Genomic DNA, 16,156 nt, shown 5'->3' with positions numbered 1-16,156 from the left:
AAGTTGGACACTGATTCAATGCCAATGTTACAAGAGCGAATAGCATTGGCAATTGAGGAAGGTCTTAATAAAGGGTTTGTTTGTTTTTTTAACACAAAAAGAAAGTGAGTTTTTGAAGGTTCAACGTTCTAAAATTCCTACAATCTCCATGGTGCCTAAAGTACATAAAAGCTTAGACGGACCATCGGGAAGACCAATAGTTTCTGCCACTGGCTTCATTTTGGAGCCCTTATCCATATTTGTGGATCAATTTTTAAAATCTACAGTCCCCTTAGCTTGCTCTTTTCTTAGAGACATAAAACACATGTTAAGAATATTAGAAACTATGCAAGAAGTAGAGGATACATTTTTGGTTATCCTGGATATAAAAGCATTATATACCAGTAATCCTCAGCAGGAAGCTTTACATGTAATTACTGAATTTTGATACCAGACGGTGACCACAGAGGATTCCAACAGATTTTATTTCCTCCATGGCAGACACAGCCTTATATAAAAATTATTTTTGGTTCGATGGGCCATCTTTTTTTTTTTAATTTAATCTTTATTAATTTTTAACAAATATATCAAGATAATTTTCTTGACAATAAATCAAATGCATACATTTGTAACTTATCATAAAGAAAAATAAACAGAAATTTCAACAACTTATGTAAACATTTCAAGTCCACAATACAGGAGCCAAGTGGTCATCTTAAATCATAATCATATGTTACATTTTTAAACTTAGCAATGGCAGAAGCTTATCTAAATAATATGAGGTGGAACTCAGACATTATCAAGGTATTGAAGCTAAGTCATGAGTGCTCAAATACCCCGTGTTTCAGAATTATCACACAAAAACTGTGTTAATTGGGATGGCAAGAAAAAGAGGAATGATTTATCTTTAAAGTTAATTAAACATCTGCAAGGAAATCTTAACGTGAAAGTTGCTCCCATCTGTAAAACCTGGGGTCTTAATATCAAAAACTGCTTCCTCCTTTTCTGCGTGGATTTAGACACGTCTGGAAATATCCTGACTTGCATCCCCATAAACTTTTCGGAACAATGTTTAAAAAATAACTTCAAAATCCATTCCTGGTCCATTTCCAAAGCAAAATTAACTATCAAGATAGCTGGTTCAGCATGGGTTTGATCTGATGATTCCAGAAAGTCCGTAAGGTTCAAACCTAGTGTTCCATTTTTTTCTTTACCTGGTTCCTTCGTAGGACCAGGAGTCTCACCAGACGCCTTTCTTAAATCCTCTCTCACAGGAACATAAAATGCTCGAGTGAGTGGTGGAATTTGATCTGAAGATACTTTCAATATTTCCTGTAGATATTTGTTAAACATATCTCTTGGTATTATGTGAGAGACTGTAGGGAAATTAATTATTCGAAGATTCTTATTTTTTAATAAGTTCTGCATATTCTCAATTTTATTTAGCAAAACCAAATTATCTTTACCCATGTGTTCTTGCTTATATTTCACAGAATCAAGTAGTACTTTCTTCTCAGTCTCATGACTATTGATAACTTTCACCGTATTTTCTAAAGATTTAATTCGAGCTTCATAGTCATCAATTTTAAATTTAAGTGGCTCAGTCTGTTTTATCATCAGGTTCCCAAGCTCACCCATAGTTTCCCATAGTGATTCTAGAGTTATTTGTCCCAGTCTCTGTGGACATTAAGAAGTCATTTTTAAACTTAACTGCCGAGGCGTGGATGTGCTCCCCGGTTGACTCAGCTCCAATTTGCCTCTGTCTGGGCTGCAGAGGTTAGCTTCATGCCCTCCGGGCTGTTCTTCCACGCCGCTTTCTCCCGATGGCAAGCTCCCTGGCCAGCTCTCCCCGCTAGCACTTTCAGCATGCAGGGCTTCCGGGTCCCCATCCGGGTCTTGCAGAGTCGCTGGGTTCCTTGGCGCCTACCTCAACATAGGGGATAGCGTGATCTCGGAGTCCGGTAGGGAACTCGACTCCTCTCCTTCTGTTCCCTGTTTCCGCATCTCCACTCCCGATGATACTGCTCCTCGGAGAATGTGGGCATCCATCGGGCCCGTTCTTGGCGTCTCAGGGGTAGCCCCAGGGAAGGTTTTCTCCTGAGCTTGCCTTTTCCTGGCTGAATGCGGCATTACAAAAAGAAATTTTGCCAAGAAATTTGCAAGGTAAAAGCACCACGCTCATGATGCTAGTACTCCGTCGCCCTCGATGAGTTATCTGTTAAACAGATTCATGGAACAGCCATGGGTGCCACTATGGTACCAGATTTGGCCAACCTCTTACATGGCATATTTTGAGAAGAGCGTACTTTACATGTTGTCATTATTTCAACATCTCCATCTCTGCGTTTGATATACAGATGACTTTTTTTTTTTTTTGTGGAAATCAGATGAGTTTTTACGGGACTTTGTGACATGGCTAAATATCCAAAATAATAACCTGCTGTTCTCCATGACATACCAGTTTCAACGTATTCCTTATTTAGACATCATGATTAAAAAGGAAAATGATATACCAGGTATGACAGTTTTCAAAAGACTCTGACAGGAACACCTTGCTCCATTTCACTAGATTTCATCCATATAGATTAAAAATCAACCTTCCAGTAGGTCAGTTTTTAAGATTAAGAAGGATTTGTTCTTCACAATTAGAATTCCAATCGCAGGAACAAGATCTATTTAGAAGATTACTAATAAGAGTTTATTTGCCGGCTGTCATTAAACAAGCTTACGAGATCCAGCCATGCAGAGAGAGAATGGCTCATATTAGACAGTGGGTCATCTAATGAAGACAAATGTACTGTATGTGTTTTGAAATATACCAACAGGGCGACAGAGATAGCTTTGTTGATTTTTAAATACTGGTCAATTTTACAGATGCATTCTATCTTTGTACAGGTTCTATTAATTTCATACACCAGAGATAGAAGAATTCGGGACCTAGTGGTACACTCATATTTACTTGTACAGACACCTTCAGAAGAACAAAAAACTGGTCACTGGGCGTGTGGCCACTGTACAATGTATGAATGTACTGTGGAGGGTCCTGTTTGGACCCTCCCATATTTTGAATTTCCAATATTGTAACTGCAAAGGAATATTCTTCAAAAAATACAGTGATTTTCTGCTTTATAACAGACCAATTATCTATAAGGCAGAGGAAAAGATTTGTGTGAATTCATACATCGAAGATACCTATTATGAAGGTCACTAATGGTTAATTCACTTTTTACCTTAATGATCTTGGAAAAATGAGGAATGGAAGAGTATTGTTTGAATGAGCTTTGATATTTTTAACAAACACCTACTCATGCACTTTTTCTGCCAACACTGTCCTTCCTAAACAGATTAGATCCTTGTAAAGCCACTCATGGGACTCATTAAACCACGTCTGTTTGATGGCAATCATATCCAGGCCCACTTCCACCAACAGAGCTTGCAGTTCTGGAATATTTTCTAGACTATGCACAGTTGAGCTCAATTTTCCAGTTATTTCTCCTTATATTCCATTAACCTCAAACCTGCTTATTTCTACCCTTTCACTCAAAACTCAATGAGAGAATTCACCACTTATATTCGTTTTCCCAGAACTTCTGTTTGTTCAACAGCTCTGTCAATCCAAATCCACTGATTTACACTTGTTGACATAGGATCTGAATTTCTCACTTGGGATCTTTTTTCCACACAAAGATGCATGCCATGATCACTGTATAACCTTTTGTTGCTCAATATATGTCCTCAATCCCCAATATATAGCAAATGTTCCTTACCTGTAACAGGTGTTCTCACAGGACAGCAGGATGTTAGTCCTCACATATGGATGACATCACAGGATGGAGCCCAATCACGGAACACTTTTGTCAAAGTTTCCAGAACTTTGACGGCCCCTATTGGGCATTCCCAGCATGGCACTAACCCTGCAGCCAGCAGGGGTCCCCCTTCAGTCTTGTTAAAAAGCTACAGGTAGTGCCGAAAATAAAATAAGAAAACATAACGAACACAACACAGCGGGGCGGCGGGCGGGTTTCGTGAGGACTAACATCCTGCTTTCCTGTGAGAACACCTGTTACAGGTAAGCAACATTTGCTTTCTCACAGGACAAGCAGGATGGTAGTCCTCGCATATGGGTGAGTACCGAGCTGAGGATGTCCGAGTATGCACCAAATGTACCCAGGCATGCAAGGCACTAGACCTGGGATGAAATTTGGCCGAGGGCATCCTAAACCCCACCAGGCAGGCGGAAGGGTGTTGGTACATTACGTTGTAAATAGGTTGCGCAAGACAGACTGGCCGAAGATAGAATCTTGTCTTCCAGTTTTGTCCAAGCAATAGTGGGCTATAAAGTTATGGAGAGAACTCCAGGAGGCAGCCCTGCAAATGTCAGGAAGCGGCACCGATCGTAGGTGTGCTACTGAAGTCGCCATGGCCCTCACAGAGTGTGCTTTAACACGGTCTTGAAGTGGAATGCCTGCTTGCTGGTAGCAAAAGGATATGCAGTCCGCTAACCAGGAGGAGAGTCTGCTTACCCACAGGCTGCCCCAATTTGATAGGATGGAAAGAGACAAACAATTGAGTGCTTTTCCTGTGGGCAGCTGTACGGTCTAGGTAGAATGCTAGAGCCCGTTTGCAGTCAAGGGTATACAGAGCCTGCTCTCCTGGATTGGAATGGGGCCTGGAAAAAAAGGTAGGTAGTATAATGGATTGATTGAGATGAAACTCCGAAACTACTTTAGGTAAGAATTTAGGGTGAGTGCAGAGTACTGCCCGGTCCTGCAGAAGTTTAGTGTAAGGGGATAGATAACTAGAGCCTGAAATGCAGTAACACTGCGAGCCGAAGTGATTGCCAAAAGGTCACATGATTGAAGAGGCTCAAATAGTGGTTTCATGAGCCAACCCAAAACTAGGTTGAGGTCCCAAGAAGGGGCCGGAGGACGCAGAGGAGGCTTGAGGTGAAGCAAGCCCTTCAAAAAAAATATGTTACAAGGGATTGTACTGAAATAGGAACGTCCCAGACACCTTTATGGAAGGCGGCAATCGCACTGACATGCATTCTGATGGGGGAAGTTTTTAGACCTGATTCTGACAAGTGCCAGAGATAGTCCAGAAACTTCGTGATTGGACAGGTAAAGAGGTCAAGGGATTGAGAAGAGCACCATGACGTAAACCTGTTCCATTTGTAAGAATATGATTTTCTCGTGGAAGGCTTCTGTGAAGCAATCAGGACACGGGAAACTGGTTCAGAAAGGTTAAGTGGCTGAAGAATTAACCTTTCAACATCCATGCCGTCAGAGACAAGGCTTGAAGACTGGGGTGGTGTAGGCACCCATCGTTTTGAGTGATTAGAAGCAGGTCCTTTCCCAAGGGAATATGCCTGCGAATGGAGAGATCCTGAAGTATTGGAAACCACACTTGGCATGGCCAGTGGGGTGCTATCAGGATCATGGTTCCCTTGTCCTGACGTAACTTCATGAGAGTCTTCGAGAGAAGTGGAAGTGGAGGGAACGCGTATAGTAGACCGGTTGCCCATGAGAGGGAGAACGCGTCTCTTGGCTGATAGTGTTGGCTGCGAGTGAGAGAGCAGAAGTTGTCTACTTTGCGATTTTGAGGTGACGCAAAGAGGTCTAATTTGAGGATAACCCCATTGGTGGAAGATCGGGTTCGCTACTGATGGGTTGAGAGACCACTCGTGCGGTTGAAAGGTGCGACTCAGCTTGTCTGCCAACACATTGTCCACTCCCGGCAAGTAGGTCGCCCTGAGGTACATCGAGTGGGAGAGGGCTTCCGCCCATATCTGTGCAGCTTCCTGACACAGAAGGTAGGAGCCCGTCCTTCCCTGTTTGTTGATGTACCACATGGTCACCTGGTTGTCCGTCTGGATCCGGATGACTTGATTGGAGAGGCGATCCTGAAATACCTTGAGAGCATATCTGATAGCTCGCAGCTCCAGGAAATTTATTTGGTGTTTGGCTTCCTCTGGAGACCAAGATCCTTGTGTCTGCAGATCGGCCACGTGGGCTCCCCATCCGAGGTTGGAAGCATCAGTGGTGAGAGTTATTTGAGGGTCTGGAGCCTGGAAGGGCAAGCCCTGGAGGAGATTGATCTGATTTTTCCACCAGGCGAGAGACAGATGGAGTGAGTCGGTTACGTGGACAATGGTCGACAGGGGCTGAATGGATTGAGTCCATTGTGACCTTAGAGTCCACTGCATGACTCTCATGGCCAAATGGGCCATTGGGGTGCACTGAACTGAGGACGCCATGTATCCCAGGAGGATGAGAAAGCGGTGTGCAGTCGTGGAGTGTTGAGACTACAGCTGGTGTGCGAGAAACACGAGAGTGAGAGCTCGCTGTGGAGGCAGGAAAGCCTTTGCCTGCAATGTGTCCAAGTCTGCCCCAATGAACGATAAGGTTTGAGATGGGACTAAGCAGGATTTGTAATAGTTGACGAGAAATACGAGTGAAATTAGAGTGTGTAAAGTAAGATGTAGGGACGACAGAGCAGCTTGCTAAGCGGGAGCCCTGATTAACCAATCGTCTAGGTAGGGGTAGACATGAACACCTTGAGTTCTGAGGAAGGCTGCAACTACAACGAGGCATTTTGTGAGGACTCGTGGTGCAGACGCAAGGCCGAATGGAAGCACTCTGTACTGATAGTGCTTGGGGCCTACTAAAAACCTCAGGTATTTGCGATGAGATGGAATTATCGCGATATGAGTGTATGCGTCCTGGAGGTCTAGAGAGCACAGCCAATCTCTTCTTTGTAGAAGAGGAAGAAGAAGAGGAAGAAGAGAGCCCAAGGTTACCATTTTGAACTTCTCTCGCTGGAGGTACTTGTTGAGGGCACGTAGATCCAGAATTGGACGAATGCCTCCCAATTTTTGGGGGATTAGAAAGTACTGGGAATAGAGTATGTTGTGAGTATGGCACTGGTTCTATTGCTCTGGACTGGAGGAGGAGGGAGACTTCCTGCTCCAGGAGCAGTGAATGTCCGGATGTTCTCAAAGTCAGTAAAGGTGGGGAGTCCGGTGGAATGGAGAGAAAGTTCAGACGATAACCTTGAGTAATTATCGCTAGGACCCACTGGTCTGAGGTGATTGAGTGCGACCTGTTGTTGAAATGGCACAATCGACCTCCCACTGGTATGTGGGACAATGGAAGCTGGCTGCTGCTGCTCTCTATGTAAGAGTTAAAAACCGGAAGCAGGGCCCGGCTGAGGGGCTGTTTGTGGTTTTTGTTTCCGTGTCAGACGAGACTGGGCTTTTTGGAACAGTCTTGGTGGTGGGTAGAACTTCTTCGGGCAGAATGACGACTTCTTAGAGTCTTTCCTAAAAGGCTGTTTTGAATAGTATTCAGAAGGCATGAGAGCTGTCTCAGGGTCTCATGATGGTCCTTTAGTTCCACCACAGTCCGTTGAATCTGCTCACCAAACAGATCTCCTACACAGGGGAGGTCGGACAATCTGTCCTGAACTTCAGGGTGAAGGTAGGAAGTCTCAAGCCAGGCCTATCGTCTTGCCCAGATAGCAGTGTCAAAGATATCATAAGATGATCATAGCTTTTCCAGGACCATAAGCACTTTTTTCCCCTACAGCCAGCAAGAGTTCCTCACCATCGCATACCCCAGGTTCTATACTACTACTCGACTCTGTTTCTAATCTCTTGCTGCAGGACTCATGTGACATTTACTGTTTTGCTTTTATGTTTTTGATGCTCAATGAGACTTGTTAGCCAATATGTTTAAATTTACAATGTTAATTTTGAACTAGTTTACCCTGTTCCAAGTTCCGTAACCTTGTTCTATGTAATGCCTCTAGGCGAAATTTATGTTCTGTTTCAATGTAAACCGATGTGATCTGTATTTCATACAGGAACACCGGTATAAAAAAAATCTTAAAATAAAATAATAAATAAATAAATCTCATGCTTGCCTTCTCAAAACCCTTGTTGACTAGGGTTTGGAGTTCCTCTTGAAATTGCTGAGGCAGGGAGTCTGTTAAGTCTTGTATCTGCTTAAATAAGACCCTATTATATTGGGTCATATAGAGCTGATAAGAGGCAATTCTGGAGATGAGTACTGATCCCTGGAAGACACAGCGACCAATGGCATCTAGAAATTTCTGTTCCTTGCCTGGGGGAAAGGTAGTGTGAGGTTTGGCTCTCCTTGCTCTTTTCTAGGCAGATTCGACCACCACAGATTGGTGATCCAATTGAGGTTTGCAAAAACCTGGAGTTGACTGAACGAGATAGGTTGTGTCAGCTTTCCTGTGGACTGGAACCACAGAGCCAGGGTGTTCCCAGTTCTTTTTGAGGAGATCTAGAAGAACATGGTGGATAGGGATGGAGGTTACTTCCTTGGGAGCATCCAGGAATTGTAACAGCTTCATCATTTGATACCTGTCATCTTGTTCAGTCTTCAATTGGAAGGGTACCAATTCAGACATCTCCTTCACAAAATTTATGAAGGAAAGGTCCTCTGGAGGAGAACGCTTTCTACTTTCAGTAGGTGAAGGCAGTGAACGCAAATCATAGGTTTTTGGTGAAGAATCATCAGTCCAGGTGTCGTAGGGATCAGCACCTGCTCCTCTAGGGACCAGAGGAGGACGGGGCGATGGGATCCCCGAAGGTCCTAGTCGAGGCTTCGAAGGACTCGAAGGAATAACTGGAGGCACCGATGAAGGCATCGAAGGCACTGGTGCAGGCTTCGAGGGCATCGATGGATGGCTCGGTGGAGCCAATGGATGCATCGGCACTGATGGGTGGATCGGTGGCACCGGACGTATCGGCATCGACGGCTGAGGCATCTGCAGAACTCCCGAAGGAGGGATGCGGAACGGTGTTTCGCCTCCCGATGACAACGCAAGCTGGGAGGGCACCGGATCCGTCGGTGATCCGGGGTCCATCGGTGGAAAAGCGGCCATAAGGGCTTCCATCCTCAAGATCAGCAGTGCCAACACTACTGGAATCGGGTCAGTGGTCGGTTCGCAATTGGTACCAGTGTCGGTGCCAAAGGAACCTGGAGTCGATGCGTTGCCTTGTCGATGGCCTCCTGAACCATCCGGTCCAATTCTTTTCGGAGACCTGGAGCAAGCAGCCCCGGCTCTGGAACAGAAGGAGGCAGAGGCATAGCCGGAGGGACCACCGTTAAAGGTGGAGTCGCAGCTCCCGATACCCTGTCGGGTGAGGGTTGTCTCTGTGACCCGGTCGCCAAAAAGGTTGGTGCCTTTTCTGGACGGGGTTTCTTCGACGGCAGCTCGGACGATGGCGAGGTCAATGATTTCGCTCCCTCAATGGTCCGAGACTTTCGATGCCGGTGGCGATGTTTACCTCTACGATCCCCTCGGTCCTGAGGGAGAGTAGAGGGTGACAAAGGCCGAGAAGTCGTCGATGCCGGACGGTCACCCGCCGGAGGTCGATGCTGGCGCGAAGTTGACGGTGCTGGTTCTGACGACATCGATGCAATGGATGGCATCGGGGTTTGAGCACAGAAGAGAAGCTCCATCTTCTCCATTCTAGCCTTGCGACCTTTTGGTGTCTTAAGGGTATATTTGGTATAGGTTAGGACATCGTGCTCACTTCCGAGACACATTACACAGACTTTGTAAGGGTCTGTGATGGACATGGTACGGATCACAGTGCGGGCACCGGCAGAAACCTGACGCCATGGCCATGAAAAAATTGAGCCGCGGTACGGTCAACGGCCAGTAGGCCGTGAGGGCCAAACTCGACGGTAATAGATGGAAAACGGGTAAAAAAACTTACCAGAGTACCGCGGCTTGAAAAAGTTGAAGGAGGGACCCCTGTGGGATAAATTAATTTTTAGTAATTCCGTGAGGAAAATTCCTGTCAGGAATCTCTGCAGAGCTCCTTAACCGCGTGGCTACTGCTGCATGGAAAAAAGAAGACTGAAGGGGGACCCCTGCTGGCTGCAGGGTTAGTGCCATGCTGGGCATGCCCAGTAGGAGCCAGTCCAAGTTCTGGAAACTTTGACAAAAAAGTGTTCTGTGACTGGGCTCCTTCCCGTGATGTCACCCATATGTGAGGACTACCATCCTGCTTGTCCCGTGAGAACTAAACTTTCTTAAAAAGCAGATTATGAGCCACATATTCTGCCATTCAATGTAGCCTTTTCTATCCCTTACTATGAACAGATTCTCTCTCTGAAAATACTACTATCTTTGTGGGGTACTTAAACCCATCCCATAAATTCTGAAATTCCCTTCATAGCCAGGTCTTAGATTCCCCAGAAAATTATGACCAACTTCTAAGTTCTTTGCTTCTTTTCTGACAGAGTTAAGAATCTGAGCTGTGTTTCTGCTAGTTAGGATTTTGGTAGGCATTTCACCTTTTTCTTTCCCTCCAAATGTGCCCCATGTTGATTTTCATAATAGTGTTCCCCAGCAAAAGGATTATTCGGTTAGAAGATGCTTAGTGTCCTCAGGTATTTGTGTACCATAGGTATTTTAATCAATTCTAATATTGTCAGCTGTTGTGAGCAAGAGACACTGTAGCTACAAAAGCTGTACTACATTACTTTCCAAGTTTGCAAGATGGCAATTTATGAATATTAAGATAATGTCATTAAGAAAACAAATTATAAACATGCAGCAGGTTTTGTAAGTTTACATTTGTTTTTCATATGATGGTTTTCTGCTCAGTTTTCTGCTCAGATGATTTACTCTAACAGTTTAATCTCTTATTCACAAACAGAAAAATTGTTGATAATTGTTACCACTTTTCTTAAAGTATCATAAATGATATACTAAATCACCTGGAGGGAGGTCAGGGTCAGTAGGGGCTGCCTGCTGGATTCGGCGTGGTTTTACTGATGACTTTGCACTCTCTGTGGTGCTGCGGTTGGTAGAGCTAGAACCACAGCTTTCTGGATCATCCTGTAAAACAACCAGCAAATAATTGGCTGCGTTAGGCAGAGAGGAAAAAAGGAGCAGTTATACACATTAACTAAATACCAGTCACTATGCTTGTTTTTTTGTTTACTTAATTTTTATTAGTGAGACTCAAACAACATTCAACATATTGTGTTACAAAGTATAAGTTTCAGTCACATAAGCTCTAATACAACAAACATAAAATCCGTTACCAAACACATTTGAAATTTTTCACTGAATTTTCTCTAATTATATGATCCCCACAATCAGGCCACATACACACCAGTCACACATAATTCACACACAAAACACAGTTATGAGATAGTGGATGAAACATTCATCTAGCGTACAAACATCATTGATCTAATGTGGACACCTTTACCCACAATTGAAAATATCCCCTCAAATGTAACTCCTCCCTCTTGTTTTGCATTGTGGTTGTTCAAACAAGCATTTCCAGACCCTATTTGAATTGCATATTAACAACAACCACAATCAGACATTCTTAGAATACTGTAAATAATGGCTCTTAAGTTCCTTTAGACTTTCCTCCACCCAGTTTTAGTATCCTGTTTTATTGTAACTTCAGAGTTTTTCATTTCACTTGTTACAGTTTTTTTCAATTCTGTTCAGTTATTTATTTTAATTCACACCCCCTGTTAATTGTAAACCAGCATGATGTGATTCTAATCATGAATGCCGGTATAGAAAAACAATAAATAAATAAATAAATAAATAAAATTTCCCGCCATATAAGTTCCATTGAAGTTCAGCATTGCCGCCTTTCAAACATTAAAAGGTGTTAATACAGCATTATGCCAATGTGAAAAGATCACTTTTCTTAGCCAATGTTAATGAGATAGCCAGAAATCATTTTACCCGATTAGGCAAAGTAATATTTATCAAACAGTTACAAGGATAATGTTTCCATCCCAGAGAACCGATCTCTCCAACAGATTTTCAATCAGGTTTCACACTTGCTCCCAGAAATTATTCAATTTGTGGTGGTCTATTAACATATCCTGTCCAAACAATGAGAAAATACTAGAATTTAATAATATCTATTTAATATTCCTAAACCCAATACATTAAGAAATTATATACATAGTACAAAAAATTCAAACTATACAATAAAAAACTATAACTCACACGCACACCCATACACACTATTAAAATATAACAATGTGACATATAGGCATAATTTTTTGAAAAGTCTGTATAAGTCCAGTTTGTATACACTGTTTTTCTACTTCCAGTTTTTCATATGTGTATTTAGACAAAATTCTTCTATAAGAAAATTCAATAAAGTGCCTCTATGGTGTATTCCTCATGTATTCAAACCGTATATTTCATTCAAATAAAGACTCTTCTATGATGTAATCCGACAAGATACTTTTAAACACTCATCCCTCTTCTATAATATATTCCAACGTTGTTCTCATCCAATCATCCAACAAAGAATTCCTTGTTTGCCTGTTATAGAGGCTTCTTCAGGGACGTATCTAACCCAATGCCACTACAATATAAATAAATCACATTACCCTAATAACCTACATTCACAACTACAAATAATTCAAACAACTTCAGTTATGTACTATATTTATACTAACCTTCCAATCTCTTATTTCCTAGACCGGATCCATTGCCCGATTCCAACTATCTAGTTATATCTATTCATACTCAACCACCAGTTATGTTCACATCAACTATCCTGGAAATATGTAGATTCACTATAAAAAACATCAAATCAATATTAATTATTTCAACTATTTAAACCCAATGCTTAAACCAAGCCTTCTCTCCAACACCATAACATATGACAGAGTTCCACTAGCGTATTTCTACTTCAAACAAGTATCAGAGTCCTCCAGTTGCATCTGATCACCTTTAGATCTAAACTTAAAGTAGTATTTTGAACTGAATTTCTCCTAAGTTGGCAGGCAATAAATACCAATATAATGCAATGAAGGCATAGGCAACACCCTCATCATCTAATTCCACTTCCAGATCCCCAGCCCAGTAATCTGCTGGTTTTACCAAATGAGGGGTCTTCGGTAATTTCTTTAGATCCATGACCCAAACACCAAGCCTGTTGAATTTAGGAGTAGTATTAAAAAAAAATAGAAGACACCTGTTCATCAGGGAAAGTAATATAACTAAGAACTCCATTGCTCATATGCAGACCGAAGTGCCTGGCCTGCAAATATGCAAAAAAGTTAGAAGTTGGGTTGTTCCATTGCTCCCTCATCTGCTGAAAAGAGAACAATGTGTTCAAATCCAGGACAATCAGCTGCCCCACGCAATGAATTCCCTTCTGCTCCCAAATATGAAATACCAAGACACTAAGCCCCACTGGAAAGTCTTTATTACCCATCAACGAAAGGAAAAGTGAAATAAGTGGTCTAAAAGATTTTTCCCTTCACCACTTCCATGTTATCTCTAAAGCAGGTCTCTAAAAAGATTTGAGACGTAAATATTAAAGACAAACTTTTGAAGAGTGAATTAGATTTATATTTTTATGTGACCAGGACCACTCCTTCATTAAGCCCTCTCCATCAAATTTATTATTCAAAGAAACCCAGTCCTGAATATAGCGTAGCAGACAGGTGCATGTCTGACATAGCTAATCTTCCCGTTTATCCCTCATCAAAATATCTAAATGAATCCTAACCAGTCTACCATGCCATATAAAGGCAAAGACCATAGACCTGTAAAGTTATTTCAGAGGTTCTCCCCTAAAATGGGAGCATCTGGAGGGAATACAAGTGTTTCGGGAGTACTATCATTTTGACGACTGCGAAGGAAACCCATGAATTCAGGACAGTTTTCATCCTTTGGAGAGTATAGACTACATTACAGTTATACATGACCTGAACAAAGTGCGTGATCCAAATTCCCAGATATTTTAAAGCGTCCATATTCCATTTGAGGGGAAACGGTCCTCTCCACCATCTCTGTAAATCATGGTCCAGGGGGAAGGCCTCAGATTTATTTTAATTAATCTTGAGTCCCGAAAAAGAGCCAAATTATGTGATGGAGTTCATTTCTAAAAGACTATACACTGGATTCCCTATAAACAGCATAATGTTATCAGCAAATAAACTAAGTTTCACTTCTTTAAAATTGACCATATTAGAAGGGGTTTTTTGGCCTTTTGGAAAGATACATTAGAATTAGGAGCCACATTTACCTTATGACATCCATGTAAATGTTGTGCTAAATTCCAATCTGATCTGTTTTCTTTTCCCTTGAGCAGCTGAAATCTTTTTTGGATGCAAGGAGAATTTCCCCTTTTGTCTTTATAATTAAATACAATTCAAGATTATTGACTCCTAATTATCTCTTGCTAGTGTATTTCCCTTTGTAATTTTTTTACTCCTTTTTTTTCCACATCCTTCTAATTGTTTTCTTATTGGATTAATGTAAAAATAAGTTTGCTTACCGTAGATAGCAGGATGAATTAGCCATGCTGTCTGGGAGCACCCCTTAGTGGGAACTTCTCATAGAATGTGCAGAGTTTTGTTCCTGCAGACCTGCGCAGAGCCTTCCCGCACAACTGCCTGCCCCACCTCAGTTTGTTAGAAAGCATGCAAGCAGCAAGAACAAGGCAGCGGCAGTTAGAAAGGTTTAGACTGCCCAGGGAGGAGGGTGGGGACGCATAGCTAATTCATCCTATCTACAGAAAACACAGTTACAGTAAGCAAACTTGCTTTTTTCTCCGCAGATAAGCAGGCCGAATTAGTCATGCTGTCTGGGAGTCCCCAGCTAGGGAGACTGAGCACAAGATTTCCAGTCAGAAATGCTTTATGTATCTGGATATAAGGAACATCTGTGCAGCGTATCCCTGTAAAGAGTGGACAGTCTTAAGAATTAGTGGCATGATGCAGTATCTCCTGTCCCATGGCTGCATCAGATTTGGCATGGTGCATTCTTTTGTAGTGTTATTTACGAATTTGTTGAGGCTGAGTTTGTTGTCTAGAAGTAATAACATTAGGCACCTAAGTTAGGGACCTAAATCTAGGAAAATCAACTGTAGACCTAAACTTAGTCTAAGTTTTAATGTCCTAAATGTAGGTGAATTTTAGGGATCTAAGTTTGACTGAAAAGGTTCCTAAATTTAGAGCTCGGCTTTTTTTTTTTTTTTGAGTACTGGCCTCATAAAATAATGCAGGCATTAAAAAAAAATAAAAGCTAAAACATCCCCAGGCATCTAGAAATCAAAAGCAAGTGCAAAGAGTCAGGATTTAAGATCACATCTAAAATGCAAATAATCTGATTTGGCTCCAACTTGTTACAGTAGTGACTGCCACAGCTGTGGGACACAGCTTCAGACAGATTATTTTCAAGTACAGTCCAACATTTAAAGAGGACATTTTTAGCAAATGCTCTTGGAGCAGAGCACAAGGTTTTAACTGCCATATACAACCCCAGATGTTCCCTAAAATAGCAAGGTCCACTCCCAGAAAGTGCTCTATTTGGCAAACATAAGATTTTTTTTAATTGAATTCTAAAATGGATCATTACCCATGAAATTTCCTCAGAGTGGAAATAAAATTATCCTTTCTGCCAATGTCAGTGAGAACTCTGGCTGCAGTTTTCTGAATCATTTTCAGTTTTTGCATAAAAGTCTCAATGGCAGCCCAGCATAGGCATGGTTACTATAGTACAGAATTCCATCAATAAGGCTTGAATCACCATTCCAAAATTAAACTCCACCATAACTGTTCAAAGCTGCCGCACACTGCACAAACTTTAAAAAAGCAGACTTGGTAACTGAACAAATCTGGGCTTCTGCATTTCAAATTGGGTCTATCAAGACCCCCTAAGTAGAAGACGTCTGTAGCGGATGTTTTCAAAATGCTTCCCAAAACTGGAAAAGCTTCTAGGTCTACAGTCCCAGAATTTCTAAGCCATAAAAGCTCAGCATTGCTTGGATTCAACCTAAGGGGGCATATTTATTAAGCTATGGTATTTTTCCCAGAGGAAAAAATACAGCGGGATTCACTAGGTTTGCGGTACGCAAGACATTTAGTACACAACACCATGGTCACTTAAAGGGGCAGAGAAAGGATTAATCAGTTATTTCATTCCCCCTTGTTAGGGCAAAAAGGCATCAGGCAAGCCTTGAAGTTGAGTCTGTTTGATCAAAGGCTGGCGCCCCACTACTGAGGCCACATAATGACTTAACTGAGGCACCCACAGATCTGTTTTAGCCCAAGACAAGACCTCACCCTAAGAATCCAAAAATGACCCTCGAGGAGCTCAAAATCGATTGCTGGGAAAGATCAAGTCTTCA

At 42.1% G+C, this 16,156-nt stretch overlaps 1 protein-coding gene across 1 annotated transcript in view; it reads right to left on the bottom strand.

Moving 5' to 3' along the window:
- Positions 1 to 16,156, bottom strand: part of VPS13B (vacuolar protein sorting 13 homolog B) — a 2,198,633-nt gene that overhangs the window by 2,046,121 nt on the left and 136,356 nt on the right. Inside the window, 1 exon segment of the mRNA XM_029587199.1 lies at positions 10,743 to 10,863. Within this exon segment, the coding sequence (XP_029443059.1) occupies positions 10,743 to 10,863 (121 nt within the window).

This window comes from Rhinatrema bivittatum, chromosome 2, assembly GCF_901001135.1.
Source record: "Rhinatrema bivittatum chromosome 2, aRhiBiv1.1, whole genome shotgun sequence".
Lineage (NCBI taxonomy): Eukaryota > Metazoa > Chordata > Amphibia > Gymnophiona > Rhinatrematidae > Rhinatrema > Rhinatrema bivittatum.
Note: the sequence above shows the minus strand (reverse complement) of the source record. Positions and strands in the feature narration are given on the sequence as shown.